We start from the raw sequence: 26,057 nt of genomic DNA, 5'->3' as shown, positions 1-26,057 counted from the left end.
TACTTCTGTGTCAGAGGGTAGAATATCAAAGGAGAGGTGCAAAACGGATTATGTATGTAGTAGTCCCTTATGAATGTGTTACTCAAATTGTGCCAAACATAGCTATCTGTGTGCACAGCATTGGACAAGGTACCATATGTATGTCTGACAGATTAAAAATCTTTTCCATTGAACATTCTGAGCTCTAAATGTGAAATGCATGCTGTTTTCAGCTACAAATAGTGCACATATATATTTGACCTGCACCACACAGAGCTTATGTGACAAAAAATGCGCACACCTTAGTGTTATGTTGCTTTTCATGGTGTCTCATACCCCTGTTACACGGGCACTTGCAACGGCCGTTAACGCAAACGGCAGTTGAACGCCGTAACGGCTGCGAGAACAGATCGGTGGTGGCTGCGCTCACACGGCACTTTCCATGTTCAGTCGGTTCACTTCCGTTTCGACAATTTACACGTGACTCTTCAACTTCTTACCTCGCCAACTGGAAAAAATTTTGTTTCTGGATCCTACGAAGGTGGCAGGGTAAGTCCGGTCATAAATCGTAATTCTTGCCGTGCAGATTCCAGCTGGCGTTATGAGGTGTCCTCCAGAGATCCGAATTGACTCCAAGCGATCGCTGCACACTACCCATGCAGTCTTAACTTTCTTCAACTGGGCAGCGATGGGTCCACTCATGACGGAGTAATCGGCTCCTGTGTCTACTAAGGCGGTGACTGCGTGGCCGTCGAGAAGCACATCGAGGTCGGTGGTTCTTTGTCTTGCATTACAGTTAGGCCTTGGCGTCGGATCATGGCTGCATCAAACTGACCTGTGGCTGGTACGTGGCATCGTCAGGTGGTCTTTCGTCTGCGTATTCTTGGCTTCCAGACTTCGTTAGGACGGCGGCGAGTTAGTCTCTTTGTAGTCTTCGTAGGCAGTGGAGGATCTTCGTCAGTTCGACGAACAGCAACCGCACCTCCATCGGTTGCTGCTTTTAGTTTTCCAGATACTGGCTCACGGATCGGCCTCGGGCTGGGCCAGTGTATGGACGGCGCTGCGGCGACAGGTAGCGGCCTGGTGACGGCAAACGGGACGGTCGTCGAGGGCTCCAGTGAGTAGCGGCGAGGTAGTCAACTATGTCACGAGGGCGCTCACCTTCCCTCGGGCGAGCTGCGTTGACGGCGAAGCCTCACAATCCCAGGTCGCGGTATGGACATCGGCGGTACACATGGCCGGCTTCACCGCAATGGTAGAAAAGCGGGCGGTGGTCGGGGGCGTGCCAAATGTCCGTCTTCCTCGCGTAGGTGCACTGGGCGACGGCAGGGCGTGCTGGCGGCGGCGCATGATGGAATTAGGGCGTTACAGGGCCCTGGCGCAGTCGTGGAGGCGTGCGACGGCGGCGTAGGTCATCGCTTCTGGCTGGGTCTGCGGTAATTGAGGTTGCACCTCAGGAACTCCAAGCGATCGCTGAACCTCATCTTTCACGATGTGAGCAATCGAGGCCACTTGAGGCTGCGACATGAGAAGGCCTTTACAAGGCAAGACATTGCGCAGTTCTTGGCGCACAACGGCCCTGATGGTCTCTTGGAGATCACCGGAACCCAGTGCTTGGATGGCGCACTGAAGCGTGAGCACTTGCCTAGTGCGCATTTGCCTAGTGCCATATTGCCTAGTGCGCATTTCTAAAGTTTTCTCAATTGTCGTTGCCTCTGTCAAGAACTCGGCTACGGTTGGTTTCGGATCAGTCCGGTGAAAATTTCTTGCTTTACGCCTCGCATCAAGAAATGCACTTTTTTTCTTCGTACATTTTCAGGTCAGCGTGCCGGAAAAGACTGGTCATCTCTTCCGTGAAGATGGCGATGGTTTCATTGGGTAGTTGGCCTTGGGTTTCCAGGAGAACTTTGGCCCTTTCTTTACGGACAACGCTCATGAACGTCCTCAGGAAGTTACTGCGGAACAGTTTCCATGTCGTAAGGGAGGACTCCCGGTTCTCGAACCAAGTCTTCACGGCACCTTCCAAGGAGAAGTACACATGTCGTAGCTCATCCTCAGAGGTCCAGTTGTTGAAGGACAAAATCCCTTTGAAGGTTTCGAGCCAGGTTTCCGGATCCTCCGACGTAGCTCCACGGAAGGTAGGGGGCTCTCTGGGCTGTTGAAATACAATGGGTGACACTGGGGCTGCCATTGTGGTTGTCTTGGCCACAATCTTCTTGGTCTTCTCAGGTAGAAGTCCGTGTTCCGGGGGCAGCTGTTGAAGACGGCGGCTTGCTCAATGGTCCAGGACTATGTTGGTGTTCTCTTTGTGGTCCGGGCTTGGATCATGGCTTGTTGGGGGCGTCCAGTACATGAACAAAAAGCACCTCCACCAGATGTCACATGGAGTGACATGAAGAACAGAGTAGCAATACTGTGAAAGATGAAACTAACTTTTATTGGGCGAACTTGTGCCCACAAAAACAGGCTACACTTAAAGAACGGTGACAACGGCGAACACAGTCGGCAATCGTCAAAATCTGATCAGCGGGTCAAGCGCGTTGGCTTTTATAGATCAGTCGTCGAATCTTCCAGAGTAACCGCTGGGACCCGTGTGCCTTCCACAAATTTCTACACCATTTGCGACATGCATACATGCAATCAGATTACACAAGGTTCAGCGACAACAGACAGCGGATAGAAGCATCGATAGCATTCTAGAAACTTCCGATACATATAGACGCGTCCTGCACTGAGCAATAACATTTCTTAGATGTTAAAAGCGCTCACCCGTAAAAGATAAACGAGTTCACGTGTCAATATGCAAGACCGAAATTTCGCCACAGCCCAAATGATTACACGGCACTCTTTCTCCATCGTAGAACAATTCGCTACCACTTTTGATAGTTACCGGGCAGCGTAGGCTGTGATGCTTTCCACTCCATCCTTCCTTTCAACTGGCACAGCGCTGAGGCCTAAGCTGTGTGGATTTATGTCTCCGAGTCTTCGTCGAAGTGTGAAAGCACCAGTGGTGACTGCTCCCATTGTTTCAGCTCCTCAAATGCGTTGTCCTGCCATGTTTCCCTTTTAAACTTGACGTCACCTTTCGTGAGATGAGTAAGGGTTCCGCAATTCTTGAAAAGTCTTTTACAAAGCGCCTGTAATAGATACACAGACCAAGGAATCTGCGCACTGCCTTGTTGTCGAAGAGCCGTGGCAACTTAGCGATGGCAGATATCTTCTGTGGGTCAGGACGGACTCCAGACTTACTGATCACATGGCCTAAGAACAGAAGTTCTTCGTAACTTTTTCGAAATGGCACTTTTCCAGCTACAGGGTGAGTCCAGATGACTTGATCGCCTCTAGTACTGTCTGCAGCCGCCTCGGGTGATCTTCGAAATACGTGGTAAAGACTACATCATAAAAGTAGATGAGACAAGTTTGCCATTTCAGTCCTGCCAATACTGTGTCTGTTACACGCTGGCACAATGCAGGTGCAGAGCAAAGTCTGAATGGCATCACCTTGAACTCAAAGAGGCCGTCTGGCATGATAAACACAATCTTCTTTTGATCCCTCTCATCGACTTCAATTCGCCAATAACCAGTCTTGAGGTTGTTAAGAACGGCCAGCTGCAGTGCAAATTTGCCAGCCAGTTATGCCAGCATTGGTGACCTCATCTGGGAATGCCGCCGCCAACCTCTAGCCTCGTCGCCGTTGCGAGTGAAGGAGTTCGACGAAGCAGGCTTTGTGCTGAAACTGCCAACCTCTAGCCTCGTCGCCGTTGCGAGTGAAGGAGTTTGACGAAGCAGGCTTTGTGCTACCCGGCTGCGCCACCCAGGACGGAGCAAAGTTCTACGAAGCCCCTCTGACGTCGGCTCCGGACCATTACACCTGTGTGTGTGTGCAACACGAGTATGTGAGCCCGCCTCCTCCAAAAGGGTGGGTCTTCTACAGTGACGTCGAACGATGACTGGACGAACGTGTCCGTTCGCTTGGAATCAAGGGGGGGGGACCAAGTGCTTATAAACAGCATTTGCCGGCTGCTAGAGGGTGCTCGTCGTAGTGAGCTGAGTGCTCGTTGTCGTGCTCGAGAGGTACTAGTGAGCTGAGTGCTCGTTGTCGTACTAGAAATGTACTCGTGAGGTGTGTCCTCGTAAGCTGTTTGCTGTATGTTAGTCTTGCGGGCTCCATTTGGGAGTCACGCTAGACTGTCGATATATGTCTTGTCTAAGATGTAAATAATGTAAATAAATCCTGCTCTCCTAAGTCCCGACGAAGAGTCAAGCTCCTTCCTACAGCTTCGACTGCCAACTCTTACAAGGTCCATAGACGAAAAGTACTTAGCATTGCAGAGTCGGTCGAATGCATTGTCTATACGTAGGAGGGGGTATACGTCTTTGTTACTTTGTTCAAGCTGCGATAATCAATGTAGAAGCATGGAGTTCCATTCTTGTTCCTTATTAAGACCACAGTCTTGCCCATGGGCTTTTTAATGGCTAGATGACGCCATCGCGCAGCATTTCATCGAATTGTTGCCCTATGGCTTCTGCAACTGGTGTTTGCTGAATACTCGACAATGTAGAAAAGTAGTTTTTGTATTGTCGGAATAGACTTTCGAGCTATTGTTGCTTACTCATGAGGGAGGCTTGGATTTATGGCAAAGGCTGGTTCGGGAAATACAGTTGAACCCGGCTATATCGAACTTGCAAAAAGGATGCCTATTAGTCTGATACAGGGCATAATTCGATATAAGCCTGCTAAAGAATTGGACGTCATAAAAGCACATACCATTCATAAAATCACTTTATTGAAGAAACTAGTTTAGTTTCGCATGTAACGGTACTGTCTTTTCTTCTGCTTGGTCAATTTCACTGTCTGCGATGCACGCACTTCTCTACATTGTCTAAAGTGTCGGAGAGGCTGAGGCCGCAGCTTTCCACATTCACGCAGAAGCAGCGGACTAGTGCGAGTGCACTTATCACCTCGGAGGATGTGGGCAAAAGACCATCGTTGCTTCCCTCATGGTGCCCACTTTCACTTGTGCTCGGTATGATGCCGGCAATATAGTCTTCTTTTTCGGGCTCTCCCGTGGTCGCGACATTATCATCTGGACTCGCAAATTCGTCGACGGTTGATTCGTCAAAGGCTTCCGGAAATTCTGACAGCTCGCTCCAAATTTTGGCAACACCGGCAACAGTTTCATCGCACTCATCAGAATTTGCAGTCATCACCGGGCAAGTGGAAGCCGGCACTTCTGAAGCAATTTCGGATGAATCACTTGTACATGGCTGTGTGTATGCATTGGGTGCCACGAGCACCGGGTCGCGAGTTTGTCCGCTTTAGCCCTAATATCCCCCTTTATTCTTCAAGATCGTACTGAGAGTGCTCCTCAGAATCTTGCGGCCTGCGGGGACATCTGACTTCTCACCACGTTCAACCGGATTTATGATTTCAAGCTTCACGATGAAAGGCAAATTCTGCCGCTTCATCACGACAACAATGCAGGAGATGTTCCACAAGGCGCAAACACAATGAACCAGAAAAGCAGCAAATCAACTCGCACTTGTGCCATCTTGTATGATGAGGGCACAAGCGCCTCTGATTGGGTGTCTGAGCAAGCGCTGCGGGCAGGCCAGAATCATTTTTTTTTGCAGGTGGGTGTCGATGACTAACCCAACGCAGTGCAGTTAGGCGAGGTCACAGAAGGGAAAGTGGTTGAATGGAGCCGCGCCACCAGGTTTCCCCGCCACCACAAGGAAAAGCCAACTTATGGGGGCACTTTTGAGCAGCTTGTCGTTCACTATATCGGGAGTCGCTGCTATTTTTGTTCGATATAAGCGTAATTTTTGCTATATATACTCGTTGTAACTATACCATGTTCGGAAATTGTTTGATATACAGAATAATTTGATGTAAGCGGGTTCTATATAGTCAGGTTTGACTGTATGGTCATCGAGGTAGATGCAACAGAATCCGAGAGGACAAACACATTGCTGGTGTCCACAATTTCCTCAAAGTAAGCAATCTTTGTGCCCTTGTTGACGTGCTAGAGCTCCTGGCTGAAGTTGGTCAGCATCACTTTTACTTTTCCTCTATGCTGTTGAGCGATCCCACTTGCAACGCATATTTCATGATCGAGCACTATATGCAGGTCACCCTCGATGTTGGCTTCTACGCCTGCAGGTGTTTCAGTGCCGATGGAAATGACAATGCTGGAGCGAGGCAGCATGCTCACTTGATCTTCGAGCACTTAAGGCATGATGGCTACGAGAGCTCTCCGGTGGTATTGCGTCATCTTTGGATAGCGTTATTGACTTCAGGTCGACGATTGTGCCGTGTTTGGTCAGGAAGTCCATGCTGATAATTACGTCTCGTGACCACTGTTGGAGAAGAACGAAAGAGGCAGGGTAGGTTCGGTCATGAACGATAATTTTTGCCATGCGGATCCCAGTTGGCTTATTAGGTGTTCTCCAGCTGTCCGGATTTCAGGGCCTTGCCATACAATCTTAAATTTCTTCACCTGGGCGTCAATGGGTCCACTTATGATGGTGTAGTCGGCTCCTGTGTCCACTAAGGCAGTGAATTCATCACGGTTGAGAAGGACATAGAGGTTGGTGGTTCTTTGTCTTGTGTTGCAGTTTGGTCCTGCCGTAGGATCACGGCTGTGTCATGTTGACCTGTGGCTGGAATGTCACCTTTTCTTTTGTCGGCATATTCTTGCTTTGAGGCTTTGTCGGGATGGTGGCATCTTGTTGATATGTCATCAAGACAGGCTTTTTGGCATTTTTATCAGCGGTGGAGGATCTTCGTCAGTTCGACGAACAACAACTGCACCTCCATCAGTTGCGGCCTTTAGTTTTCCGGATATGGGCTTGCAGACTGGCCCCGGGCTGGGCCAGTGTATAGTCGGCCTTGCAGGCACCGGTAGCGGCTGAATGATGATGAATGGGACAGTCGAGTTGTCGAGGGCTCCACTGCTGTCGAGGGCTCCACTGAGTGGTGTCAATGTAATCAGCGATATCACGAGGCTGTTCACCTTGCCGCAGGCACAGTGCATTGATGACGAACCCTCGTATCCCAAGTCACAATATGGGCATCGGCAGTAGACATGGCCCGCTTCTCCACAGTGATAGCACAGCGGGCTGTGGTCGGGGGTGCGCCATATATCTGTCTTACTTGGGTAGAGACATTGGGCGACAGACGGGCAAGCTGGCAGCGGCGGCGGAATTGCAGCATTAAGGGGCCCTGGTGTGGAAGGGGACGTTCGACGCCAGACAATGGCGGCGCAGGTAATCGCTTCTGCCACGGGAGGCGCCGATTCGGGCTGCTCTTCGGAAACTCCCAGTGACCATAGAAGTTCGTCCTTGACCATGTCCATGACCGAGGACACCTGAGGTTGTGACAAAGGTAACATCTTGCACAGTTCTTTGCATACAATGGTTCTGATGATCTCTTGGAGGTTGCTGGAGCCTATTGCTTGGATTGCGCATTGTAGCGTGAGCATGTGGCGGTTATATCTTCTAGTGCACATTTCGAGAATTTTCTCAATCGTTGTTGCCTCTGTCAAAAACTCAGCTATGGTCTTCGATGGGTTGTGGGTCAGTCCAGCTAAAAGTTATTGCTTTACACCTCGCATCAGGAAGTGGACCTTTTTCTCCTTGGGCATTTCCAGGTTGGCATACCGTTGCACACCGGAAATGACAGGTAGTCTCTTCCGTGAAGGTGGCGATTGTCTCATTGCCCTCAGGCTTCCAGCAGAACTTCGGCCCCTTCTTTTTGGAAAACGCTTGTAAACACCCTCAAGAAGTTACTGCGGAACAGGTCCCACATTGTAAAGGTGAATTGGTGGATTCCTGGTTCTTGAACTAAGTCCTCGCGGCATCTTCCAAGGAGAATTACACATGACGCGTAGCTTATCCTCAAAGGTCCAGTTGTTGAAGGTTGCGATCCTTTCAAAGGTTTCGAACCAGGTTTCCGGATCCTCCGACAAAGCTCCACGGAAACTATGTGGCTCCCTGGGTTGTTGAAGCATGATGGGTAACACTGGGCCTGCAATTGTAGTTGTCAAGTTGGACACAATCTTCCTGGCCATATCAGGCAGAAGTCTGTGCTCCAGGGGCAGTCCTTGCCGTCTGCGGCTAGCTCACTGGTCCTTGGCGATGTTATTGTTGTCTCCAGGGTTCAGGCTTGAATTGCGGCTTTGCCGGAGTGTTTGGTACGCACTCAGAAACAGGTCATTCCACCCGACCTCAGCAACACGCTGCTTGTCGCCCCTATACCTCGAAACATGCACCCCGAATTTAATCGGGGCCGACACCAGGCCCGTGCCAAGACACTGCTGCGCTCCTTGGGTGGAAACAGGACTACGCGCTTTGTAGACGCCGCAGAATACACAGGAGAACACCGGTTCACGGCGGTAGTCGTAGACGTTAGCTCCCAGCTTACGCACGGTTGTAGTGTCGCAACGGAATACCCCGAAACAGCGGAAGAGGTAGCGATTGCGCTTGCGCTTACCGACCCCCTCTGCGAGGTAGTTTTTAGCGACTCACAATCCGCAGTTCGCAACTAGGCGCGGGGGCGCATTTCCTCCGAAGCTCTCCAGATTCTAAGGAAAGCTGGTCGACAGCACTTCGATAACACCGCGATCATATGGTTTCCAGCGCACGTCGCCACCCCCACCGATGAAGGCCTCATTAACTTGAACGAGGTAGCACACCGCTCTGCGCGAGAACTGACCCGCCGCGCAGAATCGGAGACCACCTCTTCGAGTTCGGAACTCCTGGTTCAAAACCCGCGAGAACGCCTGGTCAGGTACAATGACATCACCAAGCACTACCAGCTAGGCAGGCGGTTGCTGCCCCCACCTCACCCTATGCTGAAACGTCGCCGGGCAGTCATCTGGCGACAATTGCAAACACAAACATTTTTCCCCGCGCAATACCCGACTGCTATTTGCAAATTATGTCAGTTAACTAGAGCGACGCTGTCACACATGTTGTGGGAGTGTCGGGTTACATCAGCTACAATGGCAGTAGCTCCGGAGGCTCTTGCGTCGAAGTGGGCCGCCGCTCTGAGCAGCTCCAACCTCAAGACACAAGAGTGGGCTGTCCAGCAAGCCCGAGAGGTGGCGACGAGGCAAGGCCTCGAAGTCCCCTCATGGGAGACCTGAGCCCGGGTCGTCAAATTTGCCAGATTCAAAATAAAGTTGTTTCCATCCATCCATACGCACTAGCACCTCCACCAGATGTCACGCAGTTGTGACAGTGAGAAACACAGCAGCAAAACTGTGAATAACTTAACTAACTTTTTATTGGGCAAACCTGTGCCCACAAAGCAAGTTACACTCAAACACAATGATAGTGCTGAATACAGTCAGCGATCGTCGAAATCTGATCTGCGGGTCAAGCACGTTGGCTTTTATACATGAGTCATCGAAGTGTCCAGACTAATCGCTGGTGTCTGCACGTCTTCCAGAAAATACTACACAATTCGTGTCATGTATACAATAAGATTACACAAGCTTCGGCGACAATGGACAATGTGTAGAACCATCGATAACATTCCAGTAAGTTGCAATCATGCAGGTGCATCTTGTGTTGAGCGATAAGTTTAAGTTGTTAGAAGGTGAAATGCAGTCCCCGAGAAGAGGATAAATAAGTATACGTGTCGATATGCTCGAGAATTTTACATGAAATGCTTGTTAATGAAGTAGGCCTGTAATTGCTGGGCAAGTGTCTGTTACCTGATTTGTGAACTGGAATCACTTTTCCCGTGCACCAGTCATATGGAAGAACAAAGTGCTGCAACGTCTGCGTGAAAATGTGCGACAAAATAACAGCAGAAAGTACATCAGTACATTTCAAGATTTCAGAACTGAGGGAGTCTGGGCCAGCACAGGAAGATATTTTTTTATAGTTAATTAGGTAGCTAACACCAACCCAGTCAATAGTAATCGGACCTATAGGGAAAAATCCTGAATTGGATACAAGCGGTAATCTACATGGCATTGTGGTAACATAGGAAGAAAATACCTCATTAAATACATTACAGCACTCTTCAGGAGCAACAGCTTCATCATTAGGGCAAGTTAACTGGATGATTTTACTTGGAGTACCTATTAGGAGCGTAGCCGAGCAGTTCCGAGAGGCAGACTGACTCGGCGGTCACAGTCAATGGTTACGCCCAATGAAGCAGAAATTGACGACATGTACTGCAGCATGACCGTGCGCTGCAGATTGCGCTTGCAACTGATCCTATAGTGTTTATTTGCAGGCACTACTTGCATGGCGCAAGTAACGCCACGCAATAGACAGCCATCTAAAACGAAACTGTAACAGTCCTCCCCTCTTAAATCATTTAACATTATGGGTAGTAGCGCTGTACTAGCTTGCGGGTTCTGGTGCTTCTTTGCAGCTGAGTTCTGCTGCATATTGAGTTGGGACAGTTCACAGCAGCCTCTTCTGTGCCACCAGTCACATGCACGGCTGGCTCTGAGTTTGCAGAAACAGCTAGATGAGTATCGCACACAGTTGGGCGGTTACCAATGCCTGGTGGTGCAGGAGGTTCAGGCTCCAATGGTCCTACAGTTGGCATGGGGACTTCTTCACGTTGAGGACGTAGGTGGTTGCCGTGCCTATGCCAGACAGTGCCATCACTGAGACAGTAGCTGCTGACTGACCTCTGGTGCTGACGACATGTGCTGGTACCCACGTGTCATCAGCGGATGCTGCGATGACAGCATCCGCTGATGTTGATGCCACTGGACAGACTTCGACCCATTTTGAATAGGCGTCAACACAATGATGAGAAATGTATGTCCCAAGAATGGGCCCCCAAAGTCAACGTGGAGCCTTGACCAAGGCCTCTGTGGAAATGGCAAGGGTGTGTGCTAACGTGTTAAGGTGTACGCTGGTTAGCTTGGCATGTAGCACACCCCTTCACGCTCTTAGCAATGTCAGCATCAATTACCAGCCACCAGACATGGCTTCTGGCAATCAACTTGCTTTTCTCCATGCCAGGGTGCCTAGCATGAAGAAGAGCCAGGACTTTGCCTTGCAGAGATTTTGGGATGACAACTCTGGAACCCCACAGCAAGCAACCTTCATGGAGGCTGAGTTCATTGCTCCTTGCTGTGAATGGATTGCCCTCTGGTCCAACAGGAAGCTCTTTTTTTGGCAGGAGAGCAAGAACTATGTGACTCAGGAGCGGATCATTTCTTGTAGCCTGTGCTACAACAGCTGGTGACAAGAGTCCTAGGTATGCTTGTTCAAGAATGAAGATTTCAGCAGGTGCAGGAAGATCAACGCTGTTTGTTGGCAGCGATGAGCTACTGAAGGCCCCAGTATAACGTAAGTCCTGACCAGGTTTGTACACGAGCTTGTACTTGTAAGCAGAAAGTTTCAGTGCCCATCTGACTAGTCATGGTAAAGCTGGCACAGGAACAGGCTTACCAGCACTCAACAATCCCAGTAGTGGTTTGTGATCCCCGTAAGTAGTGAAAAAGAATGCCTGGCAGGTAATGGTGGAACTTTTCAATGCCGAAGACGAAGGCCAGTGCCTCTTTGTCAATTTGGTTGTAGTTTTGCTCCGCACGAGACAAACTTCAACATGCAAAGGCAATGGGCAGTTCTCAACCATCAGCTTGTCGATGTGCCAAAACTGCGCCAATCCCATACGGAGATGCATCAGAATTGAGACACAGTGGTTTCTCTGGATCAAAATGTACTAGGACAGGAGCTGATGTTACCAATGCATCACTGTAGTGAACGCATCTTCTTGCTTTTTTTTCCCAAACCCATTTTTTCTCATTCATGAGAAGCGAATACAGAGGGCGGAGCCATCCAGAAATCTTTAGAAGAAAATGCCTGTAGAAATTCATAAGCCCCAAAAAGCTTTGGAGTTCCTTGATGTCATGGGGTGCAGGTTCATGAAGGATTGCAGGTACCTTGTTCAAGCTTGAAGACAGCCCTTCTTTGCTTATGATGTGCCCTAGGTACTCCCCCTGTGGCACAAAAAACTGACACTTGTCGAACTTCAACTTGAGTCTAACACCACAAAGTCAAGAGAGAACAACACGAGGTTGCAAAGGTGCTCATATACTGCAACATGTGGCATTCCTCGAAGAAAGTTCTCCATTTCTCTTTGGAGCAAGGCTGGTGCCGATGATATGCCAAAAGGAAGATGTGTATACTGATATAGTGCCATATGTGTGCAAATAGTAACACACTTCGTAGAGTCTTTAACGTGAACTATATGCTGGTAGGTATCCCTCAAATCCAGTTTGGTGAACTCTTCGCCCCCAGACAGCACGGCCCAAAGGTCCTCAATTCTCGAAATCGGGTACTTTTCCAATGTGGCTACTGGATTAACAGTAATCTTGAAATCTGACGCGGTCATCCTTCTTAGTCAATGGAACAATAGGCGCAGCCCAAGCTGAAGAGGCAACTGGCTCAAGAATGCCCTCCCTCTGCAGGCGCTGAAGCTCTTGTGACACCCCATCCTTCAGGGCAAAGGGCAGGAGATGTGGCTTAAAAAACTTGGGTACCGCATCTTGCGGAACATGAATTGTGGCTTTTGGGCCCTTGAAAGTTCCAAGGCTCTGTTCAAATGCCTCAGGAAATGCTTGAATAACGTCCTTAACATCAGAAACAGCATGAACATCTGCTTCCCAGACAGCAATGTCAATTCCCAGTTCTTGAATCCAAGTGCAACCTAGCAGCGTTGGTGAACCTTCCCCAGTCAGGAATAAAGCTAGGTCAGCTTTTCTGTCGGGGAACTGTACTGCGACATCTGCTTTGCCTTGAACTTGCGTGAGCTCGCCCGAGTAGTTCTGTAGGAGCACATCCAATGGCATGATGGGCACTGACGGTAGTAGCTCCTGAAGACGTTTTTTTTGCAATAATAGAAATGCTCGCACCGGTGTCCAGCTCCATACGTAGCGGCTTGCCGCAAATGCCGACGGTCACGGTAAAGGCACAACGGTGTTGGCTGGCCACATGTCAAACACATTGGCAGGTGTGTTGCTGTCAACAGTGTTGCCCTGGTGCGTTCCATTTGAAGCTTTCAGAGCTGGAAGTACGGAACCGTGTAGTTTTGTAGACTTGCCCTTCTGCGATTAAGCTTTTTTTATCTTCGATTTGCATACTCGAGCATCGTGTCCCTGCTTTCGACAGTAGTTGTAGGTGGCATAGCAGGGCCATGCATCTCCATCTCCTCCGTCGAATGCTTCGAAGTTGCCAAACATTGGCATGATGAGTTCTCTTGCGTCGAATTCACTAGATGAACGACCAACTCACATGCATAGAAGTGGGCGAGCAAGGATGAAGCACTTGAAGCAACTTGAATGAGAAACTTGAATGATTTTTCTGTTGACACCACTTGATACGAGTGTACCTGAGCAGTTCTGAGAGGTGGACCGACTCTGCAGTCGCTGTAAACGGTTGTGTCCAATGAACATAAACTGATGACATGTACTGCAGCACGACCGTACACTCCAGATTGCGCTTGCAACTAATCCCATGCTGTTTATTTTCTCCACCTTTACAGGATGGCACAAATAGTGCCATGCAACAGACAGTCATCTAAAACAAAACCGTAACAGTACCGCCGACTATGGTCCGGAATTTACGAGGATTAGTTCGCAAAAGGGATGGATGTGCGACAGTGTAAAAATGTTGTCTCGCACTAGCGATGGCTGCATTGTATTCGCTTGCAGCACAGTAGTAAGCAGACAAAGTGACAGCACTGTGTGAAGGTTTCACACAGCGAAACAGCAGCTCTTTTTTTTTTTGTTACGAAGTCACTTGAAAAAGGCGTTGAACCAAGGGGACTGTGGTTTGCAAATGACTGTCCTTTGCAGCACGAAATATTCAATTAGTAACAACATGTTATTTCTGAAAATACACCTTTTTTTATCACAGTGCTGATCACAACAATCGATGCAAGAAGCTGCAAAAATTTCAATTTCAACGGTAATCAAGGTCAAGTCGGCTTTGCTGTAATCACTAATGACTTTCATAGTTTTCTTAACAGGAGCCTGTGTCTTAATACGGAAAGTGAGGGCAAGGTCATCACTTAAGCCTTTTAATTAAAGAATTGGGAAAATTACATCAGGGCTCATGGTGAGAATCAGGTCTAGTATATTAGATGAACAGGCAGATATCCGTGTAGGTTTCAGTACAAGTTGGGTGAAGTGGAAGTCCAAGCAAGCGTTTATAAACTGGGTACTGTGAGAAGACTGCGACGTTAGCGTGTTGCTGTACGAAACAATATCGAGAAACTAAAGTCACCAAGAAGAAAGAGTGGCAAGTTAGGATATCTGACAACTATTTTGTTTAATACACCATGAAGGTCATCGCAACATGATGGTGAAGCAGTTGGAGGCCAACAGCATGTGTGAAAGTTGACGAGTACAATGCACATACAAATAAAATCTAATGGTATTTCTACGGAGATGGAGTTTGAAATGAGCATTTCAGTAACTGCAATTAAGACACCTCCAACTGATCACATATTGTGATCATAGTGATGACACGAATACTGTTTATCACAATAAAAAATTTCGCTGCTCTTTACCTTAGCAGAGCGTTACATTTAGGTGAGACATACAATGTCAGCAGCCCACGAATCAGTTAGTGAGGACATTGCAGAATATTTATTTAGCAGGCTTTGCACGTTAGTGAAAAAAACTGATATGCTGTTATTCCTTTGCGCATGTGATGGTTATGTTGAACTGTTTTCTTTGATAGCTTGACGTGACCAAACTGAAGAACATGCTTCACGTGGCATGCCAGCTTTGCATACATTATCAATGATAGAACATCAAATGTAGAATTTCTTGTTCAAAAATAGCTTGTTTAGCTATAGTGAGTATGCTTGGCCCGTTGCCTTAGCAAATTCTAGTATACCTTTTTCCTAGACTGGAGCGTTGCTCGGCAAAAATTATTGTCCACAGACACCCCTGCAGATTTCAGGTTAATTTTCGGTGCCAGTATTTTGCCCTTTAGTTTAAAGCAAGAAAATTTAATTATAATTGGATGACTGTTATTAGCAGTGTAGGAGCCAAGTCTGTGGGCTCTACATACCGTATTCTCTGGGTCCTCAAACTTAAGATGAAGGTCAAGCAGCAATTTTTTGGACTGCACCGATGTTGGACTGCACCGATGTTTCTGATGGATTGTCAGAAATACCATAAAATATTAAGAGGAAGCTTTAGCTCGGGCCCAACTCCAACGCGGCCTATTCAAATACATGTAAAACGCAAAAACGTTTTTCTGAGATAACTCCTGGACCAATTTTAATGAAATTTGTCGCATTTGAGAGAGAAGGTTAAATTCTAGTGACTGTTGGAAGTGGAATTTCGATTTAGGGCTTGCGTTTTGTTAAAAACATTTTCAAATATTCGACAGTTTAAAAAATATAGAAACACGAAGTTTACAAATTCATAGCTCTGCATCAAGAAAAGGTATCGCAGTTCTGTAAACAGCATCCATTACATCATTCAAAGCGGACAAATTTGATATGTAATTTTACATCTTATGTGAGTTTGTTACGCTGGTTCCAAGGGTCCTGCAAAAGCTATATTTCCATATTACTAAATTTTTTTATATTCCTGTGTAACACATAAATTCTGTCCGCTTTAGATGTACTATTCGATGCAATTGACAGAATTGTATTATCATTTTTCGTTGCTGGGTTACAGAGTTGTAAACTTGACAGTTTCGTTTTTTGAAAATGTTCGATTTTTGCCAATTAGTCAACGACTGAATTTTCGGACGCCTAAATTTTCGGACATGCCTGATATTTCGGACGTCTTCGCGGCACTGCCACGAGCCCCATAGAATCAATGTATAAGGACATCTGAAGTTTCGGACGCTCGAACCCCCCGCCGTCCAATTTTCCTGACTTTTTGACGCGACGGAAGGTCCTTTGGCTCCTCGCGCAGCGCCCTTGCGAAGGAAATCGACTTGCAGCCGAAGCATATCACCGCTTTGAACCACAATTAGCCGAATCTAGCCATCACACACCGATTTGGTCTGGCCACGCTGGCTATGTTCATCGCCGCACTTCCGCCTCCGGCGAAGTTTCCGGAGCGGCGTCATTTCGTTTGTTTGCGCAGGCCACGTTTTGGCTAGCGTGGTGTGTGGTTGTGTTGTTGTGTCAAGTGTGCTCTGCGACGCTAGGCCTAGGTGCAATTTGGTGCAACGGTTGCCAAGAAAGACAAATTCTCCTTTTACATGTATTTAGATAGGAGCACTCGAGCTAAAGCTTCCTCTTAAGTTATCACGATGGGAGTGATCTTCTAGATCATCAAGATGCGTCAGGAGAGAGGCATTTTCATTTTTAACAACCTTTTTATGCCAAAGAAAAAATACTGTCCAGTTATGAAGGCTTGCTGCCAACGCAGGCAACGAGTCAAAATGAAACTACCGTTTGCTGTTATGGACCAAACTGCAGTTGCTATAGACACTATCATGCATAGCGACCATGCGGTTGTGAAGGCACTTGGCCAAAACATTGTCATGTACGGTGGTACACGCATAAAGGCACAACTGGGCACGAAGTGACGAAGCATACCGGTGAATAGAAAATAAGGGACCGGCATTTATATCTCAAAGTGAATAGTTGTGGTCCTTGCATAAAGCCTTGACACAATAGCCAGAAGTTGAAAAAGCTAAAGAAAAAAAGGGAGCGAGGGGAGAGGGAGCGCCTTACTTGCGTAGATGGCAGGTAAGGTATTTTCTTTGCTATCATGCAGATATTTTCATGCAAAAATGCTAGTTCAATACCCAAGTCAAGCATGCCAGCAGTATGGCTTTTTATTTTGTGCAATCAGTAAAGACAAAAATGAAACGAAGAGTGAGGGAATGCCCATACCATCATGCAGTATTGCAGGCGTAAAGGCAATCAGGAAATAAATTAATAGGAGTAATGAGAAGATACCAAACTTTTTTTTTTTTTGTTGCCCACTGCCTTCGTTACAGGGCGCCTCCTTTCCAGTGACACCGGTGCTCCTTTCTATGGTGTGCTTTCTCCAGGATGGCTCTGCCCTCAGTGGTATCTTTTATCTGTTGCTCTCCTTGCTTTGTCTAGCTGAGTATAAATACATGAAAGTGCTCCTTCCTTAAGAGTGGTCGTTCTGAGATGGGTGCTCATGCGGGACCTTTAACTATTAATTGGCTCTTCCAACTCTGGATGTGAACCAAGCTCAGAATCTGAAGATGACCGCTTGTATTCCTAGGAAGAGACTACTTCGACCACATCCAATTCTGACCCTGACACAGCGGTGCCATCGCAGAAGCGTGTAGACAAAAACGAAACTAGGTAGAAGGTAGGGAAAGGAGAGAGGTATGTGAGCACTATATCAAGAAGGTATTTGGCATTATCCGTGTCGTTTCTTTTTCCCTTATGCATAATAACCAAACATAAACAGTTTTGTTCTTTTTATAATACGCAGGAAAAAAACCGAACACTGAGGGTGCATCACTTCTGAAAAAACCAAACAATGAAGGGTTGAAGTAAAATTTACTTACAGAAAATTTTTTTGCTAACTTTTGCACAGTGTTGTGATTCCTTATAACTTGAATTTAATGACGATGGTGTACACTGGGCATTGCACATTTGTCCACCGCATGTCACAACAATGTACGTATGTCATATGTGACCTTCACTGTGCCAACTGTGGGGTTTCGGCAGTTAAGGCTTGGTGCTTTCTACTTAACTTATTCAGTCCAGTAAGCACACAGACAAAACTTAAAGGGCCCCTGAAACGGTTCGGACAAATTTTGTAGACGTGTAGGGTACAGCTTAAGTAGAACATTCGCACCACAATTTAAGTGAAGCGTTACGTATTAATGGAGCTACAAGTGATTACAAGTTACCCTCTTCCCTAGCCATGCTTTTCCTCCTCAACTCGTTTGTCGAGCGATCGGGGCTAAGCTGCGCCTTCACTGGTTCTGCATCACGATGCGACATCACATCGTCCACTTTCGGTTGTTTTGGAGACCACCCCCGCCCGCGCAAAACCTCTCCGCTAGCCGCAGGGCCGTCGAACCCAAGCAAGAGCTATCGAAGCAGCATGCGTTGCGAGCATTCTGACGCAGCGCCGAACGTGTCTGGTATTCCGGTAACCACAGGCGAGCTGGGCGTTTCGACTAATGGCTCGAGGCGTAAACTCAAGCTGATGAAGGAACTTTAGCGTAGACGTACGTGAGCTGCCTGATCGCTCTCCGCGGTCCAGCCACCCATTGGCGCAGAGCTTAACCAGCCAAAGAAAGAGCTAATATTGCTCTGACCAAGTGTAAAACACTTTAAACATTTACAAAAACAATGTGTTAACGATTACACTCCTGTGAAAAATTTACACCAGCAGCAAAGAAGAGCACATCTTGTTACTGCTACTGTGCCTGGTTGAGCTCTATACCACCAGGTGGCTGCAACGTGCAGACCATTCACATTTGCGCTTCTGTTCATCCCATGAAACAACACGCAAGGGGACATGGCCAGGCCTTGTTCCCTTGCGCTTGCGTTTACCCTTACACCGGACTCGCGAAACACTATTGCGTTAGTGATCTGCCAGTGTAAAGTGACGGCCACAATCGCGCAAATCCTGGCGTCAATCGGATAGCGGCAGTCCGATGCGTTGCAGCCAGTCCGCTTGTCTACTGGCTTGCAAGGGGACACGATGTCGCAGCTTGACATATCGCCAGTCGCTACGTTTGCAGTCCACAACGCAACAAAGTCAAATCATAGCGCTCGCGAAAAGACAGACCGACACTGACGGCAGAGCTCTCGTCAAAGACGGAGCACGTTGTAACACAAGCAGACAACACTTTCTGTGCGCCGGAAGTGCTTAAGTGTACGTGTTGTACTTGAGTGTAAATTGTTCTTGTGCATTCCCTTTATGTTACTTTCCTTTTATAAAAACAAATTAAGTAACATTCCAACTACAGTCGAACCTCGATATAACGAAGTCCAATTTGCAGTCAAAATTTTGTTAAATCGCGAGTTTCGTTAAGTCGAGGTTCGCATGTTTCAGCAGTCCAAATAAAGATGCAGGTTCTTGGAACACTCTTGGCGTATGGCACCTTGTAGATAGCAAGATTACAAATATAGCCAATAAACCCCGGAACTAATAACACAACCAAGGGTGTGATGCCCGATAGCCAGCGGGTACGAATGCATTTTTCTCCATTACGGGTACGGTGAAGAGCAGGTCTGCAGCAAGCGCCGCGCCTAGTGCTCATAGCTGCCACTAGATGTGGCCATCAGTGCCATCATCATCATGATTTGTCATCACTAAAAAAAACAAAAAATTCCTTTCACGAAGATATGGCAACCCGTGGCGCAAAGAAAAAAAAATTATGCACATACCAGAGCTATCAACTTGAATATTCTTTCGAAGAAAATTGGAAGTAGTATTAACTTGGTGGATCCATGAGGCCACCACTTACCATTAGAGCGCTTAACGCTCGCATCCATCGGATGATACCGCGCTCAGTAAAGCAATGACGACGTTGATTCATGAACGCTGGAATATTTAATTTAACTTCCCACAGAGCAAGTCTATGCAACTCAGGTGGAAGCAAAGAAGTCCGTCAGCTTCATCTGCCGCTTTTTAATAAGCGTCGGGGTTATAAGGAGCTCGTAGGTTGACAGGGCTGCTAAGGCTTGCTTTCGCAAGTGCGCACCCGCATGCGTGCGTAAGAGATCCAGCGCATCCATGATTTGCTTCGGTATAGCTATCACGCATTTCAGCGACGTAGGCCGCAAGCTTAGCCTACAGCTCCGGAAAGCGTCCAGCCTCCAGCACGTGGGAAATTTCTCACTTGCCGTCCCAGGTGAAAATTTCGCTTCGCTGCAGTCGCCACTCTTGCACCACCCATTTGCGATTTGTTTCTTCGGCGTAAAGGATGGCAGCTCTCTTGAACGCTGCTGTGAACGAGTGCCGAACGATTAGTGGGCCTGGAGCACTCATGGCGACTGGGGAAGCATAGAAGTAGCACGTAGCTGGCAGTCAAATGGAACGCATCCAACCAATGCCAATGCCTTTCAACAGAGAAAGAAACCCATGAGCGGTGTCTGCTCTTCCATGAACTACCGATACTCCCCGCAAGCGCCGCCGTTCTGAGGGTGCCGCCACAATTGTGAACAGCAGCGCTTCCATCAACTATTGACACCCCCCATGAGTGTTGCATGCAGTGTAAAACTCTCAAAAATGTTGAAAAACCCTTCTGAAAAGCGAACAAACATGCGGGATAGCGCAAAGATACGGGTAGGGCCATAGATAAAACATAACATTGTAACTACGTACGTTGTAGCTCCCATTGGTCTCGCTTTTTTGGCGGGGCCATGTTTTGGTTTCGATTGTAAGTCGACCCCCCCCCCCCCCCAACTTCAGACTTTCAAATTTAAAAAAAGTGGTCGACTTACAATCGTGTAAATACGGTAACCAACTGAGAAAACGTGCCCAACGACCGCTGTTCGTGAACTTACTTCCAGTTGGCGCTTTCCCTTTCCAACAGGCCGGTGACGTCATAGCATGACATGTTCCGGAACTTCTGAAGCACTCCGGCTAGCACTACAGGAGCGCGTCCGCTGAGGGTTTCATACGCACACGATAGATGGCACAGCGGCATGTTCTGCTCCACGTACTGAAACGCACCGGGAAAATTTTAGCATTAAGGGCGCATGCAAAGCACTGTATGCCCGGCTAAAGTTTTCGTCTGCCTGTCAAGGAGGCTCCTGGTAAGTGCGTGCGATGCGCGAGGACTTCGTTAAATCGGAAGTACAGTATAAAGTGACCTCGTTAAATCACGAGAAACTATACATGGTTTTATACATGGTTTTCAATGCAGCAGATATTGGGAAAAATAAGAAGTGTGTTATTTCGAGAATTTCGTTAAATTGAGGTTCGTTATATCGAGGTTCGACTGTATTACAAACATCATTTGTTTACCATAAAGTTGGAAAAATTCTCGATCACGCGCCCTGGTCAGCCAATCGGATAGCTCACCCCACTGACATCATATGGGTGATTTCCGTCATATGGGTAGGGGCAGCTTAAAATTCCGCTGCGCAGTGTGCTGCAATCGGCAGCGATGTGCATTTTTAAAACCTTATACTAAATTACACGCTTTACGCTGAGCACTTAGATGCGTCAATTAATGATCAGAAGGATCTACTTTAACGACTCAGTACGTTTGTAGAAAATCGTCAAAATCGTTTCAGGGTCCCTTTAAGGCACACTGTAGTTCCTGACTAATCCAACTCGGTTGCCCATGGACCTGCACACTGGTTCTACAGCGCTCAGTTTATTCCGTGCGCGTTATCTCAGGTGCAACCAATGTGGAGCCACTCGATAAGCAGCAAACCTCTCACGAAGGTTTCAGTAAATTTTCATCACGGCAGCAGTTTGCCTTCGCTGTTGCCTTCTCAGCGCTGCTTCACCAGGCACTGGTGACTGAAGTTGCAGTTTGGTCACCCCAAAATGATATCGCCAAGGAAAGTGAGGATACGCAGGACATCCGAATGGCACCAAATCCAGGTTTTCCAACGATGTGTGCGCGAATGATATCAGAAAAAAATTCAGCAGAATACCCCTAACAATGACTATCGACGGTTATCTGTTTAGCATTGAATAAGTGTAGCGACAAAAGATATTGCCACCGTCGAAAAGGTTATCTATGAGGTGCGAGCAGTGGGACTTCTCTTTCATGCTTCCCTAAGAACATTCGGTGCCATCTAGTGGTGCTGTCATGAAGCCTGCGCATGGCGTCTCAAATGTATGGCGTGCCGGTGCATGTGAACGCTGAGAAACGCATCTTGTAGCAACCAGGCTCCTCTCTCGCACTTCTATTTAAACATGCTGCGCCATCTAGTGGCGCTGCTGAGAAATTTGTGCATGGCCTCCGAGACAAAAAGCGTGGTGCACCGGTGTGCGCAAATGATCAGAAATGTTTCCTCACTTACCACACACTGAGTGTCACCTACTCAGTGACCCAAGTTAGCGAGAGGTTCATTGAAGAGCGGCCATACCCTGTGCATTCATGGCACAGCTCGCTAAAGCGTTGGTGTGAAAGACGTTCATTGAAAAGCAGCACATACTGAGTGCATTTGTGGTGCAGCCTGGTAAGGCGTCAGGTTGCTTTCCTTAAAGTACTCGTGCGACGTGGGTTCGATTCCGCCGAGCACAGGAGAAATTTAAAGCATCTTTTTCGTCATTACAGAGCAGCACACACCTACTGACACATACCCAGTGACCCAAGTCAGCATCAAAAAGGTTCACTGAAGACCAGCTCAAACCGATGATGGGCACATAACCAGTGTTCCAAGCAAGTATCAGAGTTTCACTGAAAAGCGGTACACACCCTGTCCCATATCTACAAGGATCCATGTTGGCATGAAAGAGGTTCACTGAAGAGCAGCACATATGTACATATTGCCACGTACTCAGTAACTCAAGTTCGGCTGACAGTCAGTTTCGAACCGTGTACCTTCGGCACAGCAGCCAAATGCTCTGACAATTTGAACATGGACTACACAGTAACCCAGGTTGACCCGAAACCGTTAGATACAAACATAAATAAATAGATAGTAACCCCCAAAAAGTCTGTGAAGTACCCTAAGAAAAGTGATGCATTGGAAATTGTTCGAGGCAGCATATGGAATTGGAAACTTCAATAATTTAACAATCAGTTGGCAACAGCGTGACCCAGTCATGGCTTCATTATTGCTATGGTTTGGCTATGAGCCATGTCTATTCTGAAATCAAACCTGTCAATTGTATGTTTTCTTATTGATATTTGTTCTGAAATAAATACTGAATAGTCTAACATTCGATCGGATATTTGAAAATATGAAGTATTCACCCAACCCTAGTAGATTTCTGTTTCTCAACACTGCAACATCTCCTTTATTTGCAACCTGCCAACAGACATCTCGAAATCTGGTGCTTACCTTACCAACTAAGTGCTGAGCAGCAAAGGCTTGTCATGTCAGCCAATCATCAATGACGACAACGAGCTCTGTGTGACACTTCTTCCATGAAACAGTTGGCGTTGCACCAAGCTATATCAGAGGCAGACAATTCTCTGTTCTGGCAGACTGATGCAATCTATAGCTGCATTGCACGGAGTTGTTGAGAGGGTTCCTGGATATCTAAGCACACACTTACTTGCCCGGAGTACTGACAAACTTATTCTCTGCAGTTGTAACACACTGTCTAAGTAATTACTTAGGTGGGCATTTACTGTACAATTTAATCGAATAGCTAGTGCTTACTGTGCAATGTATAACATCATGAATAATTTGTCACTGCAAAAATACCACTACTATAGTTACGCACAACTTTCTGTGGCAATGAAGGGAAAGCTATAGAGGGGTGGAGTCTCTGCATGTGTTACCTCGCCAAGTAGCTCAGCAGCATTGGACCACACTGTCAGTTTCTTGGAACTGAATCAGCATAGTGTCCACAGGTGAAAGTTGGACATTCTCCCAGACACAGGAAAGGAAGGCAAGTCAAATTTAACATGAAAGCATTGGCTAGGTGGTTGTGCATATTTGGGCGGGCGCGGCGCTAAGAGTCAGGACAAAGGTAAAGGCACACAGAAAATGACGTGTTGTTTTCTATGGGTCTTTGCCGTCATTTGTGTTCTTAGCACTGTTCCTGCCTGAATACAAATTTAACAGTCAGCGGTCCATTTTGTCTTATTTTGCTGTTGTAAACATGCTGCTTATGTTTTCTTTTTCCCCAGCGTAAACCAAAGCAGATAGAAATGTGGGACGAAGTGCTCTTACTTTTTTTGCGTGATTTCGCTTCACTGCCAGAGAATGCAAGTATAGTGCCCTGCTTTCCCCAGTTACGTATAACTGACAACAGCTGCTGGCAGAGAAAGCAAAACACGCTGCTTGGTGATGCAGTCACCGACTCACCACTGCTCGATGCATTGCAGGCAGTAGCTATGTGTGCAGGGCAGGGTCACTTCTGGCCTGTGCTCCATGCAGATGCAGCACTCCTCCAGATCAGTGGTGGTAGTGCCCAGGACACTAGGGCAGGGAAGTAGCATCAAATAATAAAGAAAAGTACCGAGAAGTGATTGACCAAATGTTTGACTAAGTTTGGTATCTTATCTACTCAACAAGTTGCTTTTTCTGCAGATTTTCGACAGATTTATTTATTTATTTTATTTTATTTACAGTACCCTCAGAGTAAGTATACTTTTAGAGGGAAGACGCTACATACAAAGAGAGTTCCCAAATAAGATTATACAGAAAAGGCACATTATTAGTAGCAATGAAAAATCATGTTAGTTCACTAATTACATATCATAATAAACACTTTTATAATACAAGAAAAATAATGGTAGGATAAAGAAATGGTAGTTCACCAGAAGAATCTCATGATACACTTTTTAATGCACAAGTTAGGAATGATAGATCAATATACGTACATACTTAATTTGCAAATACATATTGTGTTTACACAATAACGGAAAAGTCACATGATGTATAAATAAAAAATTTCATGATTTAGATGTAGTTAACTAAAGCAGCTTTAAATTGAGCAGGATTACTTATGCTAACAGTAGATGCTGGCAGATCATTCCATTCAATGGATGTTTTCAGTAAAAATGATTGGGAATGTGTTAGTGCTTTAGAGCGAGGCACATGTATCTTATGTGCATGATCTCTATGAGGTGAGGTGATGGATGGTGCTGGATTAATCCATGCCGACCGAAGCGCTGCATTCTGGTAGTAAATCTTATGAAATAAGCATACGTGCGATTGTTTCCTGCAGGTTAACAGGGGAAAGAGGGCATGGGTTTCCTTTGTAGCAATTGCTACTAATGGGTGGATGTCTCATTTTTCCTTAATTAATTAACTTCAGGTTCTGTGTGGCGCCACTACGATTGCTAAATGTTGCCTGGCACGAGCTCAAAGTCCAGTGTGCCAATACGTCAGATGGCCTTGTAGGGTCATCATCTGCGTATTACAGCCCAGACCCAAACACGGTTACCAGGCTGGTATTCCACATAGCGTCGTCGAAAATTGTAGTGCCTGCTGTCGGTCCTCTGCTGGTTCTTGATGCGCATGTGGGTGAGCTGTCGGGCTTCTTCAGCACCCTCGAGATAGGCGGTGATGTCAAGATTCTCTTCGTCTGTCACTTGTGGTAAGCATGGCATCAAGAGTCGTCGTATTGTTTCGTGCATAAGCAGCTTGAACGGCATGATTTGCATTGTTTCTTGCACTGCCGTGTTATAAGCCATGGTTACATATGAAAGGATAGCATCCCACGTCTTGTGCTCAAGGTCGATGTACATTGATAGCATGTTGGTGAGGTCGGTGAGGGTCTTGTTCAGACACTCCGTAAGACCATTCGCCTGCGGGTGGTAGGCAGTTGTCCTCCTGTGGCTTGTCTGGCTGTATTGCAGAATGGCTTGGCTGTGCTCTGCTGTAAAGGCCTTCCCTCTGTCAGTGATGAGGACTTCTGGGGCATCATGTCGTAGCACGATATTCTCGACGAAGAATTTCGTCCCTTCAGCTGCGCTACCTTTCAGAGAGCTTTAGTTTCAGCGAAACGAGTGAGGTAGCCTGTCGCTACGACAATCCACTTATTTCCGTATGTTGATGTTAGATAGGATCCCAGCAAATCCATCCTAATCTGCTGGAACAGTTGGCAAGGAGGCTCGATTGACTGTAGTAATCCCGCTGGCTTTGTTGGTGGTATTTTGCGTCGTTGGCAGTCACGGCATGTCTTGACATAACAGGCGATGTCGGTGATCAGGTGCAGCCAATAATACTTTCCTTGTAGTCTAGCGAGGGTATGGGAAAACTCGAGGTGCCCGGCTGTCTGATAGTTGTGCAGGGTGTACAGGACTTCTGACCAGAGTGCTGCAGGCACAACGAGGAGATAGTTTATACGGGCTGGGGAAAAGTTCTTCACCAGGACATGTTCACCAGGACAGGCTCTCCTTTGCAAGGAGAACAGTAATTCACGGTTAAATATCTTAGGGACAAGGTCAGTCTTGCCTTCCAAGTACTCAGCAAGGCTTCTTAGCTCCTCGTGTTTGGTAAAGTCATTTGCTCTTATTGTTCCTAG

At 47.0% G+C, this 26,057-nt stretch overlaps 1 protein-coding gene across 1 annotated transcript in view; it reads right to left on the bottom strand.

Annotated features, from left to right (window-relative positions):
- LOC126538417 (RING finger protein 141-like) overlaps positions 1-26,057 on the bottom strand; it is a 286,083-nt gene that overhangs the window by 27,591 nt on the left and 232,435 nt on the right. Inside the window, exon 5 of the mRNA XM_050185260.3 lies at positions 23,891-24,004. Coding sequence (XP_050041217.1) covers positions 23,891-24,004 — 114 coding nt within the window. The remainder of the gene's footprint in view (positions 1-23,890; positions 24,005-26,057) is intronic.

The sequence above is a fragment of the Dermacentor andersoni genome, chromosome 4 (assembly GCF_023375885.2).
Source record: "Dermacentor andersoni chromosome 4, qqDerAnde1_hic_scaffold, whole genome shotgun sequence".
NCBI lineage: Eukaryota > Metazoa > Arthropoda > Arachnida > Ixodida > Ixodidae > Dermacentor > Dermacentor andersoni.
The sequence above is the reverse complement of the archived record's forward strand: the minus strand, read 5'-3'. Positions and strand labels throughout refer to the sequence as shown.